The following is a 21,557-nucleotide window of genomic DNA, read 5'->3' on the forward strand; positions in this document are numbered from 1 at the left end:
TGGGATGGCGGGGTGGGCGCTGGGCAGCCCCAATCAATCCCCCTCAAAACGGCGCCTCGTCCTCCCCCATTGCCGCCTTTTTCGCGCCTTTTTCGCGCCTTTTTTCGCGCCCTTTTCCCGCCCTTTCTATCCGCCGCCCGCGCACACGTGCGCACCCCTCCCTCCCCCGCGCATGCGCACCGAGGAGCGGGGCGGAGGGGACCGGGGAGCCCCGGTGGGCGGGGCCGCCGGCCGGCGCGCGCGCTGAGGACGTGGCGCTTTCCAGCCAATGAGCGCCGCGCGTCCCCCGGGGGAGGCGGGGCTGCGGCGGCGGGGAGGGCGGCATCGAAGGGGCGGGGAGGTGGGAGGAGGGCAGCGCGGGGGCGGGCGAGAGGGCGGACGGGCGGCGGGATTGACCAATCAGCGCGCCTCTCGTCGCGGGCGGGGAGGCGGAGCGGCGCTCCGATTGGCCGGCGGGGAGTGAGCGCGGGGGGCCGTGCGGCGTGGCGAGGCGCCGACTTCCGGTTGGCGGAACGGCTGAGGCGAGCGGGCGGCGGCGGCGGCTCCCGGTAACGGTGAGGGACGGGACGCGACGGGACGGGCTTCCCGGGCTCTACCGGCGGCGGGGGCGGCTCTGGGGAGCGGGCAGCGGCCGGTCCCGCTCTGCCCGCCCGGTATGAGCGGTATGAACCGGTATGAACGTGGCACCCGGTGCGCCTGGCGACCCCCGGGCCTGGTCGTCATGGGAACCGGGAGGGGCCGCATCGCTGTGTCCCCCGGGGAGGGGCCGGGGGGCGACCGGTTCCTCTCGCTTCCCGCCCCCGCGCAGGCCGGGGGTCCCGGGGATGGACCCTCGTGGGACCCCAATTACCGTTAATTAACCGTTAACCGACCCCCGCGCCTTTGGGTTCCTCACACGTTGGTTTTGGGGCAGAAATCGCTGTTTTCTCACCCGTTATTTGTTTTTTTCCCTCCCGGTAACGTCCCGCAGGTGACGCGGCCTCGCTCGCCGCCGCTAATTACGCTAATTGGCGGCTTCTCGTCGGTGAGGACACGTTAATGAAGCCCAACCCGTTTGTTCTCGTGACGTTTGTCAGCGTTGTGAAGTATCTGGGTAGACCTGTCAGCCCGAGCCCGCTGGGGTGGGCATTAATCCCTTTAAAACCCAAACTAGAGACAAATTCCCAAATTTAATGCAAGTAATTTGTCCGTAGGCTTTTTTCTGTGGGATTAACCTGACCCCAAAGTGGGAAAAATGCTTCCAAATGGCATTTTAGTTGTTTTTCTACCATAAATCCAAGCCCAGCGCAGAATCCCCATTGACATCTCCGCAAAACCACCCGGAATCGCCAGCTGGAGGTTCCGGGAGACCCGATTTTGAGGGAAAACCTCCCGATTCCCGCTGCTAATTGTCGATGGTGCCTCCATTGTGGTTCACCGCTCAGACCCCTTTATGTTTCCTAAAACACAGAATTGGTGGCGTCCCTTCCCGCCGTGGTTTGTGGTTTGTTTGACTTGCTCGGAACGCGCGAAACCAAACTCGAAACCTCGTGTTTCCCAAAACTCTGCGCTCTGAGGGAAAATTTGGCGCTCGGACCTCTTGGTAGAACAGCAGATGTTAATTATTTGTGAATAAGAGTTGATTTTTGGTTATTTTTGGTCCCCCCGCACGCTCGAGCGGCATCTTTACCCTCAAAGGGAAACCTCATCGCCTCCCCAGCACCCGGCGCAACGCCAAAAATTCACATTTAAGGTCAGATTGTCCCTTTTTAATCACCTCCAAATGCCTCCCCGGCCTCTTTGTGGCGCCGCCGTAGATAGAAATCAGAGTATTTACCCAAATTCCAGGTCACTCTGTGCTTGAGCCCAAGTCGGGAGGTTGGGCAGGTGCTCAAAACCAGGGAGAATTGTGTAAAAATATATAGATTTTTAGCTATCGGGAGGGTTGCTGAGGTCATGGCCACACTGGATTGCATCAGAGGTGCCTGGGGGTTGGGGATTTTATACTTAAATTGCGAAAAATTGGTTAAAAAGAGGCAAAATTTGCTTTGGCGGCCGCAGTTTTATCGGTGGCGCGAAGCCGGTTCCACGTGGTCGGAGCTTTGGGCGGCGATTTAAACCCTTGTGCTGGGGTTTGGGAGGCGAAACGGGAGGAAATCGGGCAAAAATTCAATGATTCTGGGTGTTGATGGTGTCTTAAACGCCGCTAATTGCAATTAAAATTAATAAGGTGTCGGGAGGAGGAAAGCGGGTGTTTTAATTAAAAATGGGGATGTTTTCGTCGCCACGAGGGATCTCGCCTCAAAAACGGCGTTTTGGAGCTCGAATCCTCCAAATTGGTGTTTTTATACTTTAATTCTTATACTTATTTATGTTATTTAAAATTTTTTCTTGTGTTTATTGATATTATATTTATGTTTAAACTTACACTATAATTTCTGCCCAAATTAGCTATAAATGGAGGAAAATCACTGTTCTTCCAGCTTTGCCGCCCGCGCGTCTCTTCCCTTTAATTCCGCCCAAATTTCCCTTTAATTTGCGCTAATTAGCGGCCGATCGCTTGAGGCGTCGAAATTCACCCCCTCAGCCCTCAATTTATTGAAAATTCAATGAATTTTTGCCTTTTTCCCCCCAATCCCACCCCTGCGCTCCATCATCTTCCTCCTCTTGGCCAAAATAGGTTGATTTTCAATTAAAAACTTCCCTTTTATCTATTAAGTCATCATTTTGTCCATATAACCTGCATCAATTTGTTATTTTCCCTGGGTAACCTGTATTAACGCGGCATTTTTGCCCACATAATCTGTATTAATACAGCATTTCACCCAGATAATCTGTAGTAATTAATCATTTGCCCAGATAATCTGCATTTAATCTCCATTGCCACCTGGATACTGTCCATTAATCCACATTTTTCCCCCAAATGTTCGCTATTAAACCCCCATTTCCCCCTGATAATCCCTATTTAACCCTATTTTTGCCCCAGATAATCTCAGTTTTCTCCCAGATAATCTGTGTTGATTCATCATTTCACCCAGATAATCTGTAGTAATTAATCATTTGCCCAGACAATCCACATTCTCATTTTGACCGCGTTATCTCCATTAATTCATCATTTCACCCATATAATCTGTAATGTACAATGTATAATCTGTAATATAATCTGTAGCAATTCATATTTTTCCCCAGATAATCAATATTCAACCCTATTTTTCCCCAGATAATCTACATTTAATCTCAGTTTTCTCCCAGATAACCTGTGTTGGTTCATCGTTTTACCCAGATAATCTGTATCAATTAATCATTTGCCCAGATAATCTGCATTGATACATCACTTTGACTGCATTATCTCCATTCATTCATCATTTCACCCATATAATCTGTCATGTAATATAATCTGTATCAATTCTTATTTTTTCCCCAGATAATTTTTATTTAACATCCATTTCCACCACGATACTGCCCATTAATCCACATTTTTCCCCCCAATATTCCCTATTAAACCCCTGTTTCCCCGCAGATAATCCATGTTTAATCCTATTTTCCCCCAGATAATCTGCATTTAATCTCAGTTTTCTCCCAGATAATCTGTGTTGATTCACCATTTCACCCAGATAATCTGTATTTAATCATCATGTTGCCCAGATAACCTTTATCAATTCGTCATTTTACCCACTTAATCTGCATTAATTCATCATTTCACCCATATAATCTGTATAATATCTTATTAATTCATCACTTTTGCAGAGATAAGCTGCATGAATTCATCATTTTTCCCATATAACATGGATGTGAGCATCATTTTTGCCCAGATAAACTGTATTTAATAATCTGGTTTGCCCAGATAATCTGTATCAGTTCACCATTTCACCCAGATAATCTGTAGCAATTAATCATGTTATCCAGATAATCTGCATTAATCCATCACTTTGACTGCATTGTCTCCATTCATTCATCATTTCACCTGTATAATCTGTAATGTAATCGTATCTGTATCAATTCATATTTTTCCCCAGATAATCTGCATTTAATCTCAGTTTTCTTCCAGATAATTTCTGTTGATTGATCATTTTACCCAGATAATCTGTATTTAATCATCATGTTGCCCAGATAATCTGCATTAATACATCACTTTGACTGTGTTATCTCCATTCATTCATCATCTCACCCAGATAATCTGTAATATAATCTAATCTGTATCAAATCATATTTTTCCCCAGATAATCTGTATTTAACCTTCATTTCCACCTGGATATTGTCCATTAATCCCCATTTTTCCCCCAAATGTTCCCTATTAAACCCCCATTTCCCCTAGATAATCCATATTTAATCCTATGATTTCCCCCAGATAATCCATATTTAATCCTATGATTTCCCCCAGATAATCCATATTTAACCTTATTTTTCCCCAGATAATCTGCATTTAATCTCAGTTTTGTCCCAGATAATCTCTGTTGATTCATCATTTTACCCAGATAATCTGTATTTAATCATCATGTTGCCCAGATAATCTGCATTAATACATCACTTTCACCGCATTATCTCCATTCATTCATCATTTCACCCATATAATCTGTAATATAATCTGTATCAATTCCTATTTCTTCCCCAGATAATCTGTATTTAACCTCCATTTCCACCTGGATATTGTCCATTAATCCCCATTTTCCCCCAAATGTTCCCTATTAAACGCCTGTTTCCCCCAGATAATCCATATTTAATCCTATGTTTTCCCCCAGATAATCCATATTTAACCCTATTTTCCCCCAGATAATCTGCATTTAATCTCAGTTTTCTCCCAGATAATCTGTGTTGATTCATCATTTTACCCAGATAATCTGTATTTAGTCATCATGATGCCCAGATAATCTGCATTAATACATCACTTTGACCGCATTATCTCCATTCACTCATCATTTCACCCATATAATCTGTAATGTAATCTAGTCTGTATCAAATCATATTTTTCCCCAGATAATCTGTATTTAACCTTCATTTCCACCTGGATATTGTCCATTTATCCCCATTTTTCCCCAATGTTCCCTATTAAACCCCCGTTTCCCCCAGATAATCCATATTTAATCCTATGATTTCCCCCAGATAATCCATATTTAACCCTATTTTTTCCCCAGATAATCTGGATTAATACATCACTTTGACTGCATTATCTCCATTCAGTCATCATTTCACCCATATAATCTGTCATGTAATATAATATAATCTGTATCAATTCATATTTTTCCCCAGATAATCTGCATTTAATCTTAGTTTTCTCCTAGATAATCATCATTTTACCCAGATAATCTGTATTTAGTCATCATGTTGCCCAGATAATCTGCATTAATACATCACTTTGACTGTGTTATCTCCATTCATTCATCATCTCACACAGATAATCTGTAATATAATCTAATCTTTATTCCTATTTTTTCCACAGATAATCTGTATTTAACCTCCATTTCCACATGGATACTGTCCATTAATCCCCATTTTTCCCCAAATGTTCCCTATTAAACCCCCATTTCCCCCAGATAATCCATATTTAACCCTATGATTTCCCCCAGATAATCCATATTTAACCCTATTTTTCCCCAGATAATCTGCATTTAATCTCAGTTTTCTCCCAGATAATCTGTTTTGATTCATCATTTCACCCAGATAATCTGTAGCAATTAACCATTTGCCCAGATAATCTGCATTAATACATCACTTTGACCGCATTATCTCCATTCAGTCATCATTTCACCCATATAATCTGTCATGTAATAAAATAATCTGTATCAATTCATATTTTTCCCCAGATAATCTGTATTTAATCTCAGTTTTCTCCCAGATAATCTGTGTTGATTCATCATGTTGCCCAGATAATTTGCATTAATACATCACTTTGACTGTGTTATCTCCATTCATTCATCATCTCACCCATATAATCTGTAATATAATCTAATCTGTATCAATTCCTATGTTTTCCCCAGATAATCTGTCTTTAACCTCCATTTCCACCCGGATACTGTCCGTTAATCCCCATTTTCCCCCCAATACTCCCCATTAACCCCCCGTTTCCCGCTCCTTTCCCCGGCTAATCCGGATTAAGGCCCGACGGTTGTCTCGCAGGCCCCATGATGGCGGCGCGGGTGCTGGTGCTGCTGTGGCTGTCGGTGCTGTGCATCTCCAGCAAGCCCACGGAGCGCAAGGAGCGCGTGCACGCGGAGCCGCCGCTCAGCGACAAACCCCACGAGGACGCGCGCAGCTTCGACTACGACCACGACGCCTTCCTGGGCGCCGACGAGGCCAAGACCTTCGACCAGCTCACACCCGAGGAGAGCAAGGACCGCCTGGGGTAGGGGGCCTGCATTCCTTCGCTTTCCACCACATAATCTGCATTCATTTGTTGGGTTTGAGCAGATAATCTGCTTTAATTCATTGGTTTGACCAGATAATCTGCGTTAATTCATTTTCGACCAGATAATCTGCATTAATTTGTTTCTTTTGACCAGATAATCTGCATTAATTCATTTTCGACCAGATAATCTGCATTAATTTGTTGCTTTTGACCAGATAATTTGCATTAATTTGTTGGGTTTGAGCAGATATTCTGCTTTAATTAATTGGTTTGACCAGGTAATCTGCTTTAATTTGTTGCTTTTGACCAGATAATCTGCTTTAATTTGTTGGGTTTGAGCAGTTAATCTGCTTTAATTCATTGGTTTTGAGCAGATAATCTGCTTTAATTCATTGGTTTTGACTGGATAATCTGCGTTAATTCATTGGTTTTGAGCAGATAATCTGCTTTAATTCATTGGTTTGAACACATAATCTTCTTTAATTTGTTGCTTTTGAGCAGATAATCTGCATTAATTTGTTGGGTTTGAGCAGATATTCTGCTTTAATTCATTGGTTTGACCGGATAATCTGCGTTAATTCATTGGTTTGACCAGATAATCTGCGTTAATTCATTGGTTTTGACCGGATAATCTGCATTTATTCCTCAGTTTTGACCGGATAATCTGCATTAATTCCTCAGTTTTGACCAGATAATCTACATTAATTAGTCGGTTTTGAGCAGATAATCTTCTTTAATTCATTTGTTTGACCAGATAATCTGCATTAATTCATTTTCGACCAGATAATCTGCATTAATTAGTTGGGTTTGACCGGATAATGTGCATTAATTCATTGGTTTGAGCAGATAATCTGCATTAATTTGTTGGGTTTGAACAGATAATCTGCATTAATTCATTGGTTTGACCGGATGAACTGTATTAATTCATTGGTTTGACCAGCTAATCTGCATTAATTCGTCGGTTTTGACCAGATAACTTATGAATTAAAGCAGATTATCTGGTCAAACGTCAAATTAATGCAGATTATCTGGTCAAAACGTAGGAATTAAAGCAGATTTTGACCAGATAATCTGCATTAATTTGTCATTTTGACCAGAAAATCTGCATTAATTTGTCAGGTTTGACCAAATAATCTGCATTAACTTGTTGGTTTTGACCAGATATCCCACATTAATTCATCATCTTTTGATCAGATAATCTGCATTAATTCATTGGTTTTGACCAGATAATCTGCTTTAATTTGGCGGTTTTGACCTGATAATCTGCATTAATTCATTTTTTACCAGATAATCTGCATTAATTTGTCATTTTGACCAGATAATCTGCTTTAATTCATCGGTTTTGACCAGATAATCTGCTTTAATTCATCGGTTTTGACCAGATAATCTGCTTTAATTCATTGGTTTGACCAGATAATCTGCATTAATTTGTCAGGTTTGACCAAATAATCTGCATTAACTTATTCGTTTGACCAAATTTCCCACATTAATTAATTGTTTTTGACCAGATAATCTGCATGAATTCGTTGGTTTTGACCAGACATCCTGCAAAAAGATCAATTAAAGCAAATTATCTCATCAAAACCTTATGAATTAATGTGGGGTATTTGGTCAAACCCGATGAATTAACGCAGATTATCTGGTCCAAAATGAATTAAATCCATCATTTTTTGACCAGATAATCTGCATTAATACATCATTTTGGACCAGATGATCTGCATTAATACATCATTTCATCCACATCAACTCTACCAACTCATATTTTTGCCTTGATAATCGGCATTTAATCCCATTTTTGCCCAGATATCCTGTATTAACCATCATTTTTGCCCGCGTGCTCTCAATTCCCACCTCAAATGGAGGAAATAACCTCAATTAAACCCTTAAAAACACCCTTTTGAAGCAAAAATCAACGCGGGTGTTTCTCGAGTGGCTCCCACCACCCTCATCTTCCCCAAACCACCAAATCACCCCCAAAACCCCCCAAAAATCCATCCAAATCACTCTTTTTCTCTTTCCGGCCTGCACAGCAACATCCCCCTCCCCTCAATTTTGCGGCTTTTGGGGCAATTTTCACCTTTTCCCCCCATTTTTTTTCCTTGTTTTACAACCAACCGTCGCCGCGCAAAGCCCCAAATGACCAAAAACGCCAAATTGCTTCTAAATCCTCTCATTTTTGGCCCATTTTCCCCCCGCGGAGGCGGGAAAGGGTTATTTTGTGGCCTCTCTTGCGCGGCGGCAGCAGCTGCGCCCGCAGTTGTTCCCTTGGCGCTTCAAACTGGCTTAAAAAGGCTTAAACCGGGGGCATTTTGGGGAGGTTTCTGAGGGCGGCTGGGCCGCTCCTCCTTGAGAACCCATTCCTAACAATCCACATTCTCCATAAATTGTGTCCGTTATTCTATTTGATTCGTTTTACACCAAACGCTGCTTGAGAAGCGGAATTTTGACTTCTTGAAGGCGGCAATTTTGCACTTTTAATCCTCCCGGGGACTCTTTAAACTGAACTTAAACACTTTAGACCCGCTCAGCAAGGCCCCCGTCCATCCCCACGCTGCAAAACACACCTGGGTTGGGTGTATTTTATAGTTTTAAAGCGAAAATCACTTGTTTTTTCGCAAGCTTGGGGGGGTTTAGAGCCAGAAACACTCATCACACTTTCCCCAGCACCAGTCGCCTCCATTAACCTGATACTAAAGCATTAGGGGGGGTTATAATTGTGATGATAATTCCTATATAATTGTATTTAGAATTGTATCTATTCATAATTTCACTTGTAATTTATTTATAATTCCATTTATTTATCATTTTATCTATTCATCAGTTCACCTATAATTCCATTTATCATTTTATCTATTCATAATTTTGCCTATAATTCCATTTATTTATCATTTTATCTATTCATCGTTTCACCTCTAATTCCATTTATTTATCATTTTATCTATTCATAATTTCACCTATAATTCCCTTTATTTATTGTTTTGTCTATTCATTATTTCGTCTATAATTCCCTTTATCGTTTTATCTATTCATCAATTCACCTCTAATTCCCTTTATTGATCATTTTATCTATTCATCATTTCACCTATAATTCCATTTATTTATCATTTTATCTATTCATCGTTTCACCTCTAATTCCATTTATTGATCATTTTATCTATTCATCATTTCACCCATAATTCCATTTATTTATAACTTTATTTCTTCGCAATTTCACCCATAATTTCATGTCTACTTTCTTATTCACAATTTTATCCATAATTTTCTTTATTTCTATTTTCATCTCTTCATAATTTGATTTATAATTTCATTTATTTACTAATAATTCTATTTCATCATCATTTTATTTATGGCTTCATTTATTCATAAGTCGATTCCTCTATACGTTGATTTATCATTGAATGGTTTGATAATTTCATTTAGAATTTATTGATAAGTTTATTTACAATTATATTCACTTATAGTTTCATTCATTTATCATTTTATTTATCCATAATTTCACTTATAATTTCATTTATTTATAATTTTACTTATTCGTAATTTCACCTATAATTTTATTAATTAATACTTTTATTTATTAATAATTTCATCGATAATTTGATGTCTACGTTTCAATTCAATATTCCATCTATAATTTTATCTATTTATAATTTGATTTCCTCAAAATTCGATTGAAAATTTCATTTATTTATTTGCTTATCATTCTATTAATAAGTTGATTTCCAGTTTCATTTATTCATAAGTTGATTCCTTTATACATCGATTTATAATTGAATGGTTTGATAGTTTCATTTGTTGTTTATTGATAAGTTTATTTAAAATTGTATTAATTTATAGTTTCATTCATTTATCATTTTATTTAGCATTTCATTTTCTCATAAATACATTCATTACTTATTTATAAATTGATTTATAATTTCATTTATCATTTCATTTATTCATAAATATTTGTTACTTATTTATAAACTGATTTACCATTTTATTGGTTTATAATTTCACTTATCATTTCATTCACTTAGAAATTGTTTTGCTTCTAATTTTATTAATTCCTAATTTTATCCCTAATTTTACTTGTACTTTTATTTCTTTCTAATTTTATGCTGAGCTGTGATTTTTAGTGGCTCTTTTGCTGCTGCCCGGACCCATTTTTGGGTGACAAAGCCGCGACTGGTTCCCCTGCGGCTCCTCCCCCATCCCCATTCCTTGATACAAACCCGCTGGTTTTGGGCACGGCCCAGGATCCCGGGCGGGAAAGCGGATCCGCTCCAGCTGCCGCCCAACATCTGCTGCCCCTCCCCCCCTGCCCAGCACAGACCCGGGGCCGTTTTGTTAAACCTCCTCAATTCGGTGGCTCAGACCCAGGGAAAGCAGCCGGGGAGCGGCCGGGTTGGCCCTGTGCTGCTGGGCCAGCTGGAAGCTGAGCTTTAGGCTCAGCCTAAGTGTCTCCTGAGCATTTGCTTGCCCTTAATGCCTTTAAACCTGAAGGTAGAGCTTTAGGCTCGGCCTAAGTGTCCTCTGGACTTTCGCTCTCCTTTAACGCCTTTAAACCTAAAGGCAGAGCTTTAGGCTTGGCCTAAACGTCCTCTGGCCTTTCGCACGCCCTTAACACCATTAAACCTGTAGGCAGAGCTTTAGGCTCGGCCTAAGTGTCCCCTGAGCATTCGCTTGCCCTTAACGCCATTAAACCTGAAGGCAAAGCTTTAGGCTCAGCCTAAGTGTCCCCTGGACTTTTGCTCCCCCTTAACGCCATTAAACCTGTAGACAGAGCTTTAGGCTTGGCCAAAGTGTCGCCAGGGCATTCACTTGCCCTTAATGCCTTTAAACCTGAAGGCAGAGCTTTAGGCTCAGACCAAGTATCCCCTGGGCTTTCACTTACCATTAAGGCCATTAAACCTGAAGGCAGAGCTTTAGGCTCAGACTAAGTGTCCCCTGAGCATTTGCTTGCCCTTAATACCTTTAAACCTGAAGGCAGAGCTTTACGTTCGGACTAAGTGTCCCCCCAGCATTCGCTTGCCCTTAATGCCATTAAACCTGAAGGCAGAGCTTTAGGCTCAGCCTAAGTGTCCTCTGGCCTTTCACACGCCCTTAACACCATTAAACCTGAAGGCAGAGCTTTAGGCTCGGCCTAGGTGTCCCCTGAGCATTCGCTTGCCCTTAATGCCATTAAACCTGAAGGCAGAGCTTTAGGCTCAGCCTAAGTGTCCCCTGGACTTTTGCTCCCCCTTAACGCCATTAAAGCTGTAGGCAGAGCTTTAGGCTCAGACTAAGTATCCCCAGGGCATTCAGTTACCCTTAAGGCCATTAAACCTGAAGGCAGAGCTTTAGGCTCAGACTAAGTATCCCCAGGGCATTCAGGTACCCTTAAGGCCATTAAACCTGAAGGCAGAGCTTTAGGCTCAGACTAAGTGTCCCCTGAGCATTCACTTGCCCTTAAGGCCATTAAACCTGAAGGCAGAGCTTTAGGCTCAGCCAAAGTGTGCCCCAGCCTTTTGCTCGCCCTTAACACCATTAAAGCTGTAGGCAGAGCTTTAGGCTCAGACTAAGTATCCCCAGGGCATTCACTTACCCTTAATGCCATTAAACCTGTAGGCAGAGCTTTAGGCTCAGACTAAGTGTCCCCTGGGCTTTCGCTAGCCCTTAACACCATTAAACCTGTAGGCAGAGCTTTACACTCGGCCCAAGTGGCCCCTGGGCATTCACTTGCCCTTAACGCCATTAAACCTGAAGGCAGAGTTTTAGGCCTGGCCTAAGTGGCCCCTGGGCTTTGGCTCGCCCTTAACGCCCTTAAACCTGTAGGCAGAGCTTTAGGGTCAGCCTCAGTGTTCCCTGGGCATTCACTTGCCCTTAGCGCCATTAAACCTGAAGACAGAGTTTTAGGCTCAGCCTAAGTATCCCCTGGGCTTTCGCTCACCCTTAATGTCATTAAACGGGAATGCCGGGCTTGAGTTAAACCTCCTCATTTCTACCCCACCTGAAAAACTTCCAGAAAGCAAATATTTTTACCCGTTTTGTCCCAGATATTCAGCTTTTCTTCTTTAGGAACAGCCTTGGTGCCAGAGTCCAAATCCTGGCTTTACTTTTAGGTTCTTTTTTAGACTTGGATTTTTAGATCTTAATATTTTAAGACTTAGATTTGTAGATGTTAATATTATTTAGATTTTCAGCTGTTAATAATTTTTAGGCTTAGATTTTTAGATTTCTTAGACTTCCATTATTACATTTTAAAATGTAGATTTACATATTTCGATTTTGCAATTGTTTAGATACAGATTTTTTATCTTAAAAGCAATTCCGCACCAACCAAACCTCAGGGCGGCTCCGGCCTCTGGTTTCGCTTGTTCACTTTGCGCCAATATTCTGGCTTAATCTGAAAATCAAGAGTCTTGCGGTGATCTAAAAGACCCTTTAAAATAATCCCTCAATTTATTGCGTTTGAATTAAGCTTCGGTGAATTTACCAGAAGCCAATCTTCGAGCTAAAAGGTAAAATAGTAACTCTGATTAACTAAAGGAAGCGTTTTGGGCTGTTAGTCCTGGTTTTAACCGCCGGGCGCTGGCGCGGAGAGCGAAAAATTGCAATTTGAAGAACTGAAATAGAAAATTTCTGTGCAGAACAACCAACCCACGTACTCCGAGGAGTAAAAGCCGAGTAGGAGCGACAAGGACGCAGCCGCTTCCCCTCCCGCCCGCGGGTCCCACATTCCTGCAGCTGCTGCTAAAAATAAAGCGCAAACACGCGGCCCCGGCTCTGGGCACCGAAATCGCGGCCGGGTCCTCGACCGCGGCCGCCCAGGGGGGTTCGGTGCCTTTTGGTGCCTCGTTAGGCTGGGACGTGCAAATAAAGCCAAGTTTGGGTCTTTACATCCGGTCGCCGAGGGGAGTTTTCCCAATTTTAAGCACCGTTGAGGTGGGAAAATGCATCAAGAAATATTGCCCAAGATTGAAAAGCAAAATGTTTTCCCCTAAGATACGTAATTCCCAAAAAACATCAACCCGAGTAACCCGAAAATGAGCAAAACCGGTGATTTGGTGTCTAAACCACTTGTTAGGCTTGGACGTGCAAATAAAGCCAAGTTTGGGTCTTTGTATCCGGTTGCCGAGGGGAGTTTTCCCATTTCTAAGCATTGTTGAGGTGGGAAAATGCACCGAGAAATGTTTCCCAAGATTGAAAAGCAAAATGTTTTATCCTAAGAAACCTAATTCCTGAAAAATTAACCCTAAGAGACATAATTCCTAAAAAATACCCAACCTGAGTAAGCCAAGAATGATCAAAACTGGTGATTTGGTGTCTAAACCACTTGTTAGGCTTGGATGTGCAAATAAAGCCAAGTTTGGGTCTTTATATCCCGTTGCCAAGGCAGATATTCCGAATTTTAAGCACTGTTGAGGTGGGAAAATGCAGCGATAAGTATTTCCCAAGATTGAAAAGCAAAATGTTTTCTCCTAAGATACATAATTCCTGAAAAATTAACCCTAAGAGACATAATTCCTAAAAAATACCCAACCTGAGTAAGCCAAGAATGAGCAAAACTGGTGATTTGGTGTCTAAACCGCTCCTTAAGCTTGGACGTTCAAATAAAGCCAAGTTTGGGTCTTTATATCTGGTTGCTGAGGTGAATTTTCCTAATTTTAAGCACCGTTGAGGTCAAAAATACACAAGTGGATGTTTCCCAAGATCCAAAAGCAAAATATTTTCCCCTACGATACATAATTCCTGAAAAATTTACCAAAAAAAGATGTAATTCCTAAAAAATTACCCCGAAGAGACCGAATTCCTGCAAAACACCCAACCGGAGCGTGCGCAAAACCGGCGCCTAAACCTCACGTCGGTTTTAAGGACAAACTGCTCGATTTCCCAGCATTTGGCGCTCAAATCTGTTGATTTACCGGGGATAACGCACCGTTGGTTCCAAACCTCTTATTTTTCCCCGTTTCCCGGCGTTTTCCCGCAGGAAGATCGTGGTGAAGATCGACGAGGACAAGGACGGTTTTGTGACGGTGGAAGAGCTGCGCGACTGGATCAAATTTGCCCAAAAGCGCTGGATTTTCGAGGACGTGGAGCGGCAGTGGAAGGGCCACGACCTCAACGAGGACGGGCTCATCTCCTGGGACGAGTACAAAAACGCCACCTACGGCTACATCCTGGGTACGAGTTGACATTCGCCACCAATTTTGGCTAATTGGGGCGCTGTAATTGGCTATTTTGCCTTTGTGGAGGGGTTGTAGGTAAGTTAGGCGCACCTAAAGCTGGGTTTGGGGCGGGCGAGCTCAAAGCCTGGCTTAAGAAAGGACAGAAGAAAAAATAACGCTAATATATGAATAGGGTGGAGGGGAGCGCTCAGTTCAGCCCTAAAACCTCAAAATTAATAAAGAATTGACATTTTCCTCTAAATTTACATTCTGGGCAATTAAAGGCAAAACCCAAGGGGTTAAACCCCCTTGTAAGTCTACGCTTAGTTGTGAAAATCTGCTCCAAATTCAGTCCTGTGATGAAAAGCACGGGGGGTGGGAGGGAATTTATTATTTTGCTTTTGATTTAAATTTCGCGCATTTTGCGCCATTTGGCCCAATTTTGGGGTGTGTGCGCCGTCCAAAATCCATCGAAATCGTTAGCGAATGTCCTGGTTTATTGCCATCTTGCCTTAAACCGCAACAGCAAAGTGCTTTTTAAGAGCAAGTTTGAGCTCAAAGGGGAAATAAACCCCCTCAGGCTTTACTAAGCTTGCTCAGGGTTAGACCGGGTCTTAACTAAACTCAGTTTTTCCATGAATAATGTGATTTTTGAGAGAAACACAAGGCTGAGCCTGCTCAACCCCAGCCTAGGAAGGGGTTTTAGCACCTTTTTTTGTTCAGCAAAAATGCAATTATTTCACCTTCAATTATATCACCTTTTTTTGCTGAAATTGGCTGGAATTGTCTCTTCTCAGCCCGTTCTGGCCGCTGGAAACGCCTTGCGGGAGGTTTTGGGGTGCGGCCAAGATTTGGGCGACTCCCGAATCCAACGGCCCCGGCCCCGCTTGACCCAGCATTGAAAAAATGTTGCGTTTTGTCATCAAAATAAAATGCTTTTTGTCATATTTTTGAGCTTTGGGTGCCGGATTAGTCACCGGGCTGGAACCGAGCAGCTCCAGACTTTGCTTTTATAGGGGAAAAAATAAGAGTATGAATGGGAAAGATCCAAGAGCTGGGCTTAAATGAAAACTCCCTTTAAAACCTCCTTAAAAATGAGAAGATAATCATAGATATTTGTGGTGTTTTGGCCCCACGGGTGGGTTGTGAAGCCAGAAACGCTCGTTTGTATTCTCGTATCGCTCAGGAACAATTAAAACAGTTGAGGTTGTGGCTTCGCTGCCACTCCCAAGCTTAATAAATTGTTCTGCTTTGCTACCAAGGTGGGGACTAAAACACAAAGTGGTTTTTGGGTGGGTTTAACTCTTATTAAACACTCTGCTTGCTCAGCTCTCTGCCTTTTGCAGCTTAACTAAACCTGATTAAAGCCGCCGAGATGAATTACAGAATTACCTGTGTTAAAATAAATGGGGTTTGACTTTGCCTCATGTGAGATTTGGTTTAACTTTGCTCAAGCTCAGGCTGAGCCTGAGGCTTTGCTTTAAGCTCTAGTGAAAACTCAAGGCTAGAATCAGAAGCTTTAGGCTTAATTATGCCCTAATTCTGACTTTAAATAAATTCTTCTTTAATTTAACAGCACAGCAGCGACTTAATCCTGGCCTTTTGTCCTGGATGTCAACAGAGACGGGGAAAGAGCCTTTTTTTAGACCGGGCCTGGCTCTGGTTTAACTAAACCCCCTCCCCCGTGGGTGTTTTTCTATAGGGTGACCCACGTGGCCGTTATCTATATCTGGTGGCCATATGTGCCCAGATGTCCCCTCGGCGGCGGCGCTGGGCGAGGTCTCGGCGGCTTTGAAGCCGCTCCGGGATCCTCTTACACATTCTCCTCCCAAAATAGCTCGGCTGAAAAAAAACAAACCCTGGAGCTTTGTGTTCTGGAGGCATCTGCCCCGGGAAGGGTGGTCGGACACGGCTCCTCCTCCTCCTCCTCCTCGGGGGGGCTTTAGGGGGGATGCAGCAGCCGGTGGTGTCGGGAATTCGGGTGGTTGCGGGGAAGCGTCGGGAGGCTGAGTTTGTAGAGTCATAGAAGGGTTTGGGTTGGATGGGACATTCAAGGGTCATCTGGTCCAGCCCAGCAAGGACATCATCAACTAGATCAGGTTGCGGAAGTTGAGGTTGGGTTGAGGTAGAGTCGAGGAGGTTGACTTGGGGAAATTGAGGTTGGATTTGTAGAATCACAGGATGGTTTGGGTTGAAGGGACCTTCCCAGCTCATCCTGTCCAACCCCTGCCATGAGCAGGGACATCTTCACCAGCTCAGGTTGAGGAGGTTGAGGTGGGTTGAAGTTGGGTCAAGGAGGTTGAAGAGGTTGAGGTTGAGTGCGGGAGGTTGAGTTGAAGAGGCTGAGGTTGGGTTTGTAGCATCTTGGAAGGGTTTGTGTTGAAGGGACCTTCCCAGTACCCCCAGTTACCCCCTCTGCCATGAGCAGGGACATCTTCACCAGCTCAGGTTGAGGATGCTGAGGTTGGGTTTGTAGAATCTTGGAAGGGTTTGGGTTGGTAGGGACCTTCAAAGGTCAACTAGTCAAACCCCACAAGGACATCATCAACTAGATCAGGTTGAGGAAGTTGAGGTGGAGTTGAGGAGGCTGAGGTTGGGTTTGTAGAATCACAGGATGGTTTGGGTTGAAGGGACCTTCCCAGCTCATCCTGTCCCACCCCTGCTATGAGCAGGGACATCTTCACCAGCTCAGGTTGAGGAGATTGAAACTGGGTTGAGGAGATTGAAACTGGGTTGAGGTTGGGTTGAGGAGATTGAAACTGGGTTGAGGTTGGGTTGAGGAAGTTGCTGGGTTGAGGTTGAGGTTGGGTTGTGGGAGGCTGAGGTTGGGTTGAGGTTGGGTTGAGTAGATTGAAGTTGGGTTGAGGAAATTCAGTTGAGGTTGGGCTGAGGAGATTGAGGTTGGATTGTGGAAACTGAGCTGAGGTTGAGGTTGGGTTGAAGAGGTTGAGTTGAGGTTGAGGAGGTTGGTTGGGTTGAAGAGGTTGAGTTGAGGTTGGGGAGGTTGGGTTGAAGAGATTCAGTTGGGGTTGAGTGGAGGTTGAGTTGGGGTTGAGGAGGTTGAGTTGGGGTTGAGGAGGTTGAGTTGGGGTTGAGGAGGTTGAGCTGGGGTTGAATTGAGGTTGAGCTGGGGTTGAATTGAGGTTGGGTGGAGGAAGTTGGGGCTGTGCTGAGTTTGAGTTGTGTTGGGTTAGCGCTGACCACGGGCCACCACTGCCCACACTGCCCCGTGTCACCTCCCTCCTCTCGTCCCCAGACGACCCCGACCCCGACGACGGTTTTAATTACAAACAAATGATGGTGCGTGACGAGCGGCGCTTCAAGATGGCCGACAAGGATGGTGACATGACGGCCACCAAGGAGGAGTTCACGGCCTTCCTGCACCCCGAGGAGTACGAGTACATGAAGGACATCGTGGTGCAGGTGGGGACGATGGGGACAGGGGGAATGGGGGCACCAGACGGGGCGGTTTGGGGTTTTTGACGGGATGTCCCCACAGGAGACCATGGAGGACATCGACAAGAACGGGGACGGCTTCATCGACCTGGAGGAGTACATTGGTGAGGGGCGTCCCCTCCTGTCCCCTCGTGTCCCTCTGTATCCCCTCTGTGTCCCCTACACATCCCTTTGCATCCATCCGTGTCCCCTCCATGTCCTTTCTGTGTCCCTCCACATCTCTCCATGTCCCTTCTGCATCCCTTTGTGTCCCACGTGTCCCCTCCGTGTCCCCTCTGTGTCCCCTTCATGTCCTTTCCATGTCCCCTCTGTGTCCCTTCTCTGTCTCCTCTTTGTCCCTCCGCATCCCCTCCATGTCCCCTTGTGTCCTGTCTGTGTCCCTCCACGTCTCCTCTGTGTCCCCCATGTCCTTCCGTGTCACCTCCATGTCCCCTCTGTGTCCATCCATGCTCCTGTGTCCCTCTTTGTTCCTTCCATGTCTCTTCATGTCCCCTCCATGTCCCCTTCTGTCCCTCTGTGTCCCCTCTGCGTCCCTCCATGTCCTTTCTGTGTCCCCTCCATGTCCCCTCTGTGTCTTCTCTTTGTCCCTTCATGTCCCCTCACGTCCCTTCTGTGTCTGCTTTGTGTCCGCTCACATTGCTCCGTGTCCCACCTTGTCCCTCCACATACCCTCTGTGTCCCCCATGTCCTTCCGTGTCCCTTCCATGTCCCCTTGTGTCCTCCTGCATCCTTCTTTGTCCTTTCCGCATCCCCTCCATGTCCCCTTGTGTCCCTCCACATCCCTCCGTGTTCCCTTTGTTCCCTCTGTGTCCCTTCCGTGTCCCCTCTACATCCTGTTACGGTCCCTCCATGTCCCTTCTATATCCCCTCCATGTCCTTTCTGTGTCCCCTCCATGTCCATTTCATGTCCCTACACATCGCTCCGTGTCCCCTCCATGTCTTTCCATGTCCCTGCATGTCCTCTTGTGTCCCTTTATGGTCCCTCTGTGTCCCTTCCCGTCCCCTCCACGTCCCCTCATGGTCCTTCCATGTCCCCTCTGTGTCCCGCCTTGTCCCCTCTGCATCCCCTCCATGTTCCCTTGTGTCCCTTCCTGTCCCTGCACATCCCCTTGTCCCTCCATGTCCCTCTGTCCCCTCTGTGTCCCCTCTGCATCCTCTTATGGTCCCTCCGTGTCCCCCCTTGTCCTTCCTTGGCCCTCCATGTCCCTCTGTCCCTTCCATGTCCCCTCTACGTCCTCTTATGGTCCCTCTGTGTCCCTTCATGTCACCTCCATGTCTCTCCATGTCCCTCCACATCCCCTCGTGTCCCCTCATTGTCCTTTCATGTCTCTGCTGTGTCCCCCCTTGTCCCCTCCATGTTCCCTTGTGTCCCTTCATGTCTCTCCATGTCCTCTCCTGTCCCCTCATGGTCCTTCCATGTCCCCTCTGTGTCCCTTCTTGTCCCCTCCATGTTCCCTTGTGTCCCTTCATGTCACCTCCATGTCCCTCCATGTCCCCTCATGGTCCTTTCATGTCATTGCTGTGTCCCTCTGTGTCCCCTCATGTCCCCTCCATGTCTCTCCATGTCCCTCCACATCCCCTCGTGTCCCCTCATGGTCCTTTCATGTCTCTGCTGTGTCCCCCCCTTGTCCCCTCCGTGTCCCCTCATGTCCCCTCCATGTCTCTCCATGTCCCTCCACATCCTCTCGAGTCCCCTCATGGTCCTTTCATGTCTCTGCTGTGTCCCCCTTTGTCCCCTCCATGTTCCCTTGTGTCCCTTCATGACACCTCCATGTCCCTCCACGTCCCCTTGTGTCCCCTCATGTCCTTCCATGTCCCCTCTGTGTCCCTCCTTGTCCCCTCCATGTTCCCTTGTGTCCCTTCATGTCACCTCCATGTCCCTCCATGTCCCCTCATGGTCCTTTCCTGTCACTGCTGTGTCCCCCCTTGTCCCCTCATGTCACCTCCATGTCTCTCCATGTCCCTCCACATCCCCTCGTGTCCCCTCATGCTCCTTCCACGTCCCCTCTTTGTCCCCTCCATGTTCCCCTGTGTCCCTCCCTGTCCCCGCACGTCCCCTCTTGTCCCTCCACGTCCCCCAGCCTCTCATTTTGGGGCTAAACCCCCAATTGTCCCCCTCCAGGTGACATGTACAGCCAGGACGGCGACGCCGACGAACCCGAGTGGGTGAAGACGGAACGCGAGCAATTCGTGGAGTTCCGCGACAAAAACCGCGACGGCAAGATGGACCAGGAGGAAACCAAGGCCTGGATCCTGCCCTCGGACTACGACCACGCCGAGGCCGAGGCGCGCCACCTGCTCTACGAGTCCGACCTCAACAAGGTGCCAAAAAACGCCTTTTTCACCCCAAAAACCCCCTGGCGGCTCCTTCCCACCGCGCCGCCCCAACCGCAACCCCCTCCGCTCCGCGCGCGCCTCCTTAAACCAATTCAAGACATTTTAGGCTCGTTCCCATCCCACCGCCCACCTAAGCGGGGTTTGAGCTTTTAGGAAAGCTAAAAAACGGGGTGAAAAATGACCAAATTGGTGTTTTCTCGCTCTTTTTCAGGACGGGAAGTTGAGCAAAGAGGAGATAGTGGAGAAGTACGACCTGTTCGTGGGCAGCCAGGCCACGGACTTCGGGGAGGCGCTGGTGCGGCACGACGAGTTCTGACGCCGCCCGCCCCGGCGTGTAATTTATTTTTGAACCGTTTCTGGGATTTAGCGGAAGAAACGTCTTTTTTTTTCACTAAAAAAACTGTGATTTCAGGCCACGACGTGAAAAAAAAATCACAAAATTTCAATTTTTGTAAAAAATGTTTCCCATCTTTTGCGAATTTTCCTCCTTCCCGAAGCGCCGGGGGCTCGTTTGGGAAACCACGACGCTCCCTGGGTTGGTTGGTTTATTTTTGGTAAGGTTTATGCCGTTTTTGCCCCGATTTTTAACGACTTCTTGGTTATTTTTGTATCTGTTTTGGTTCCACGTGAAGCGAAGAAGCTCGAGTCCCCCCCGCCCGCCCCTCGGGGGGTTTCTGAGCGCGCTCTCCATATTTTACATTAAAGAATTCAAGGGAAGAAACACACCCTAAAGCCAGAGAACAATAAGGAAAAGCAAGGCCCGAGGTGAGTCAGGCTTAGTTAGGCCGAGCTTTGCAAAGCCGGGCGCGGTTGGGCTCGGCTCCTCCCCGGGGTTCGCTTCCCTCCCGCCACTTTATCCGTGATTATTATTAATATTATATAGAGATATTTTTTTTAATCTGTGTGTTCACCGCTCGCACGGGGGCCGCTCGCTTCCTCCTTGTTTCCTCCTTGTTTCCTCCTCATTTCCTCCTTGTTTCCGCCTCCTTTCCGCTTCATTTCCTCCTTGTTTTCTCCTCCTTTCCTCTTCGTTTCCTTCTTGTTTTCTCCTGATTTCCTACTCACTTCCCCCTTGCTTCCTTCACACTCTCTCCTCACTTCCCACTCGCTTCCTCCTCATTTCCTCCTTGTTTCCTCCTCCTTTCCTCTTCGTTTCCCCCTTGTTTTCTCCTCCTTTCCTCCTTGTTTCATCCCTTTTTTCTCCTAATTTTCTGCTCACTTCCCCCTTACTTCCTTCGCACTCTCCTCACTTCCCACTTGCTTCCTCCTCATTTCCTCCTTGTTTCATCCTCATTCCCTCCTCGTTTCGTCCTTGT

The 21,557-nt window shown here is 45.5% G+C and overlaps 1 protein-coding gene across 2 annotated transcripts; it reads left to right on the forward strand.

The window, feature by feature from the left end:
- Window positions 1–475: 475 nt before the first annotated feature.
- Window positions 476–20,687, forward strand: CALU (calumenin). 2 transcript variants are annotated; one of them, XM_082076805.1, is made up of 7 exons: window positions 476–554; window positions 6,094–6,319; window positions 14,271–14,464; window positions 17,705–17,871; window positions 17,948–18,008; window positions 20,027–20,226; window positions 20,453–20,687. In XM_082076805.1, the coding sequence occupies exons 2-7, from the start codon at window positions 6,099–6,101 to the stop codon at window positions 20,555–20,557; spliced, it is 948 nt and encodes a 315-aa protein (XP_081932931.1). In that variant the 5' UTR covers window positions 476–554; window positions 6,094–6,098; the 3' UTR covers window positions 20,558–20,687. The 2 variants fall into 2 exon arrangements, with proteins under 2 accessions (XP_081932931.1, XP_081932932.1); XM_082076806.1 differs by having other exon boundaries at window positions 488–548.
- Window positions 20,688–21,557: the final 870 nt, after the last annotated feature.

Source organism: Streptopelia decaocto (genome assembly GCF_964273445.1).
Source record: "Streptopelia decaocto genome assembly, contig: HAP1_SCAFFOLD_743, whole genome shotgun sequence".
Taxonomy (NCBI): domain Eukaryota; kingdom Metazoa; phylum Chordata; class Aves; order Columbiformes; family Columbidae; genus Streptopelia; species Streptopelia decaocto.

Bases quoted from the DNA above. Each gene is read 5' to 3' on its own strand.
- CALU (XM_082076805.1), top strand. From the start codon at position 6,099: ATGATGGCGGCGCGGGTGCTGGTGCTGCTGTGGCTGTCGGTGCTGTGC. The intron at 14,465-17,704 runs GTACGAGTTGAC...TCTCGTCCCCAG, and splicing joins CACCTACGGCTACATCCTGG to ACGACCCCGACCCCGACGAC. The intron at 18,009-20,026 runs GTGAGGGGCGTC...GTCCCCCTCCAG, and splicing joins CGACCTGGAGGAGTACATTG to GTGACATGTACAGCCAGGAC.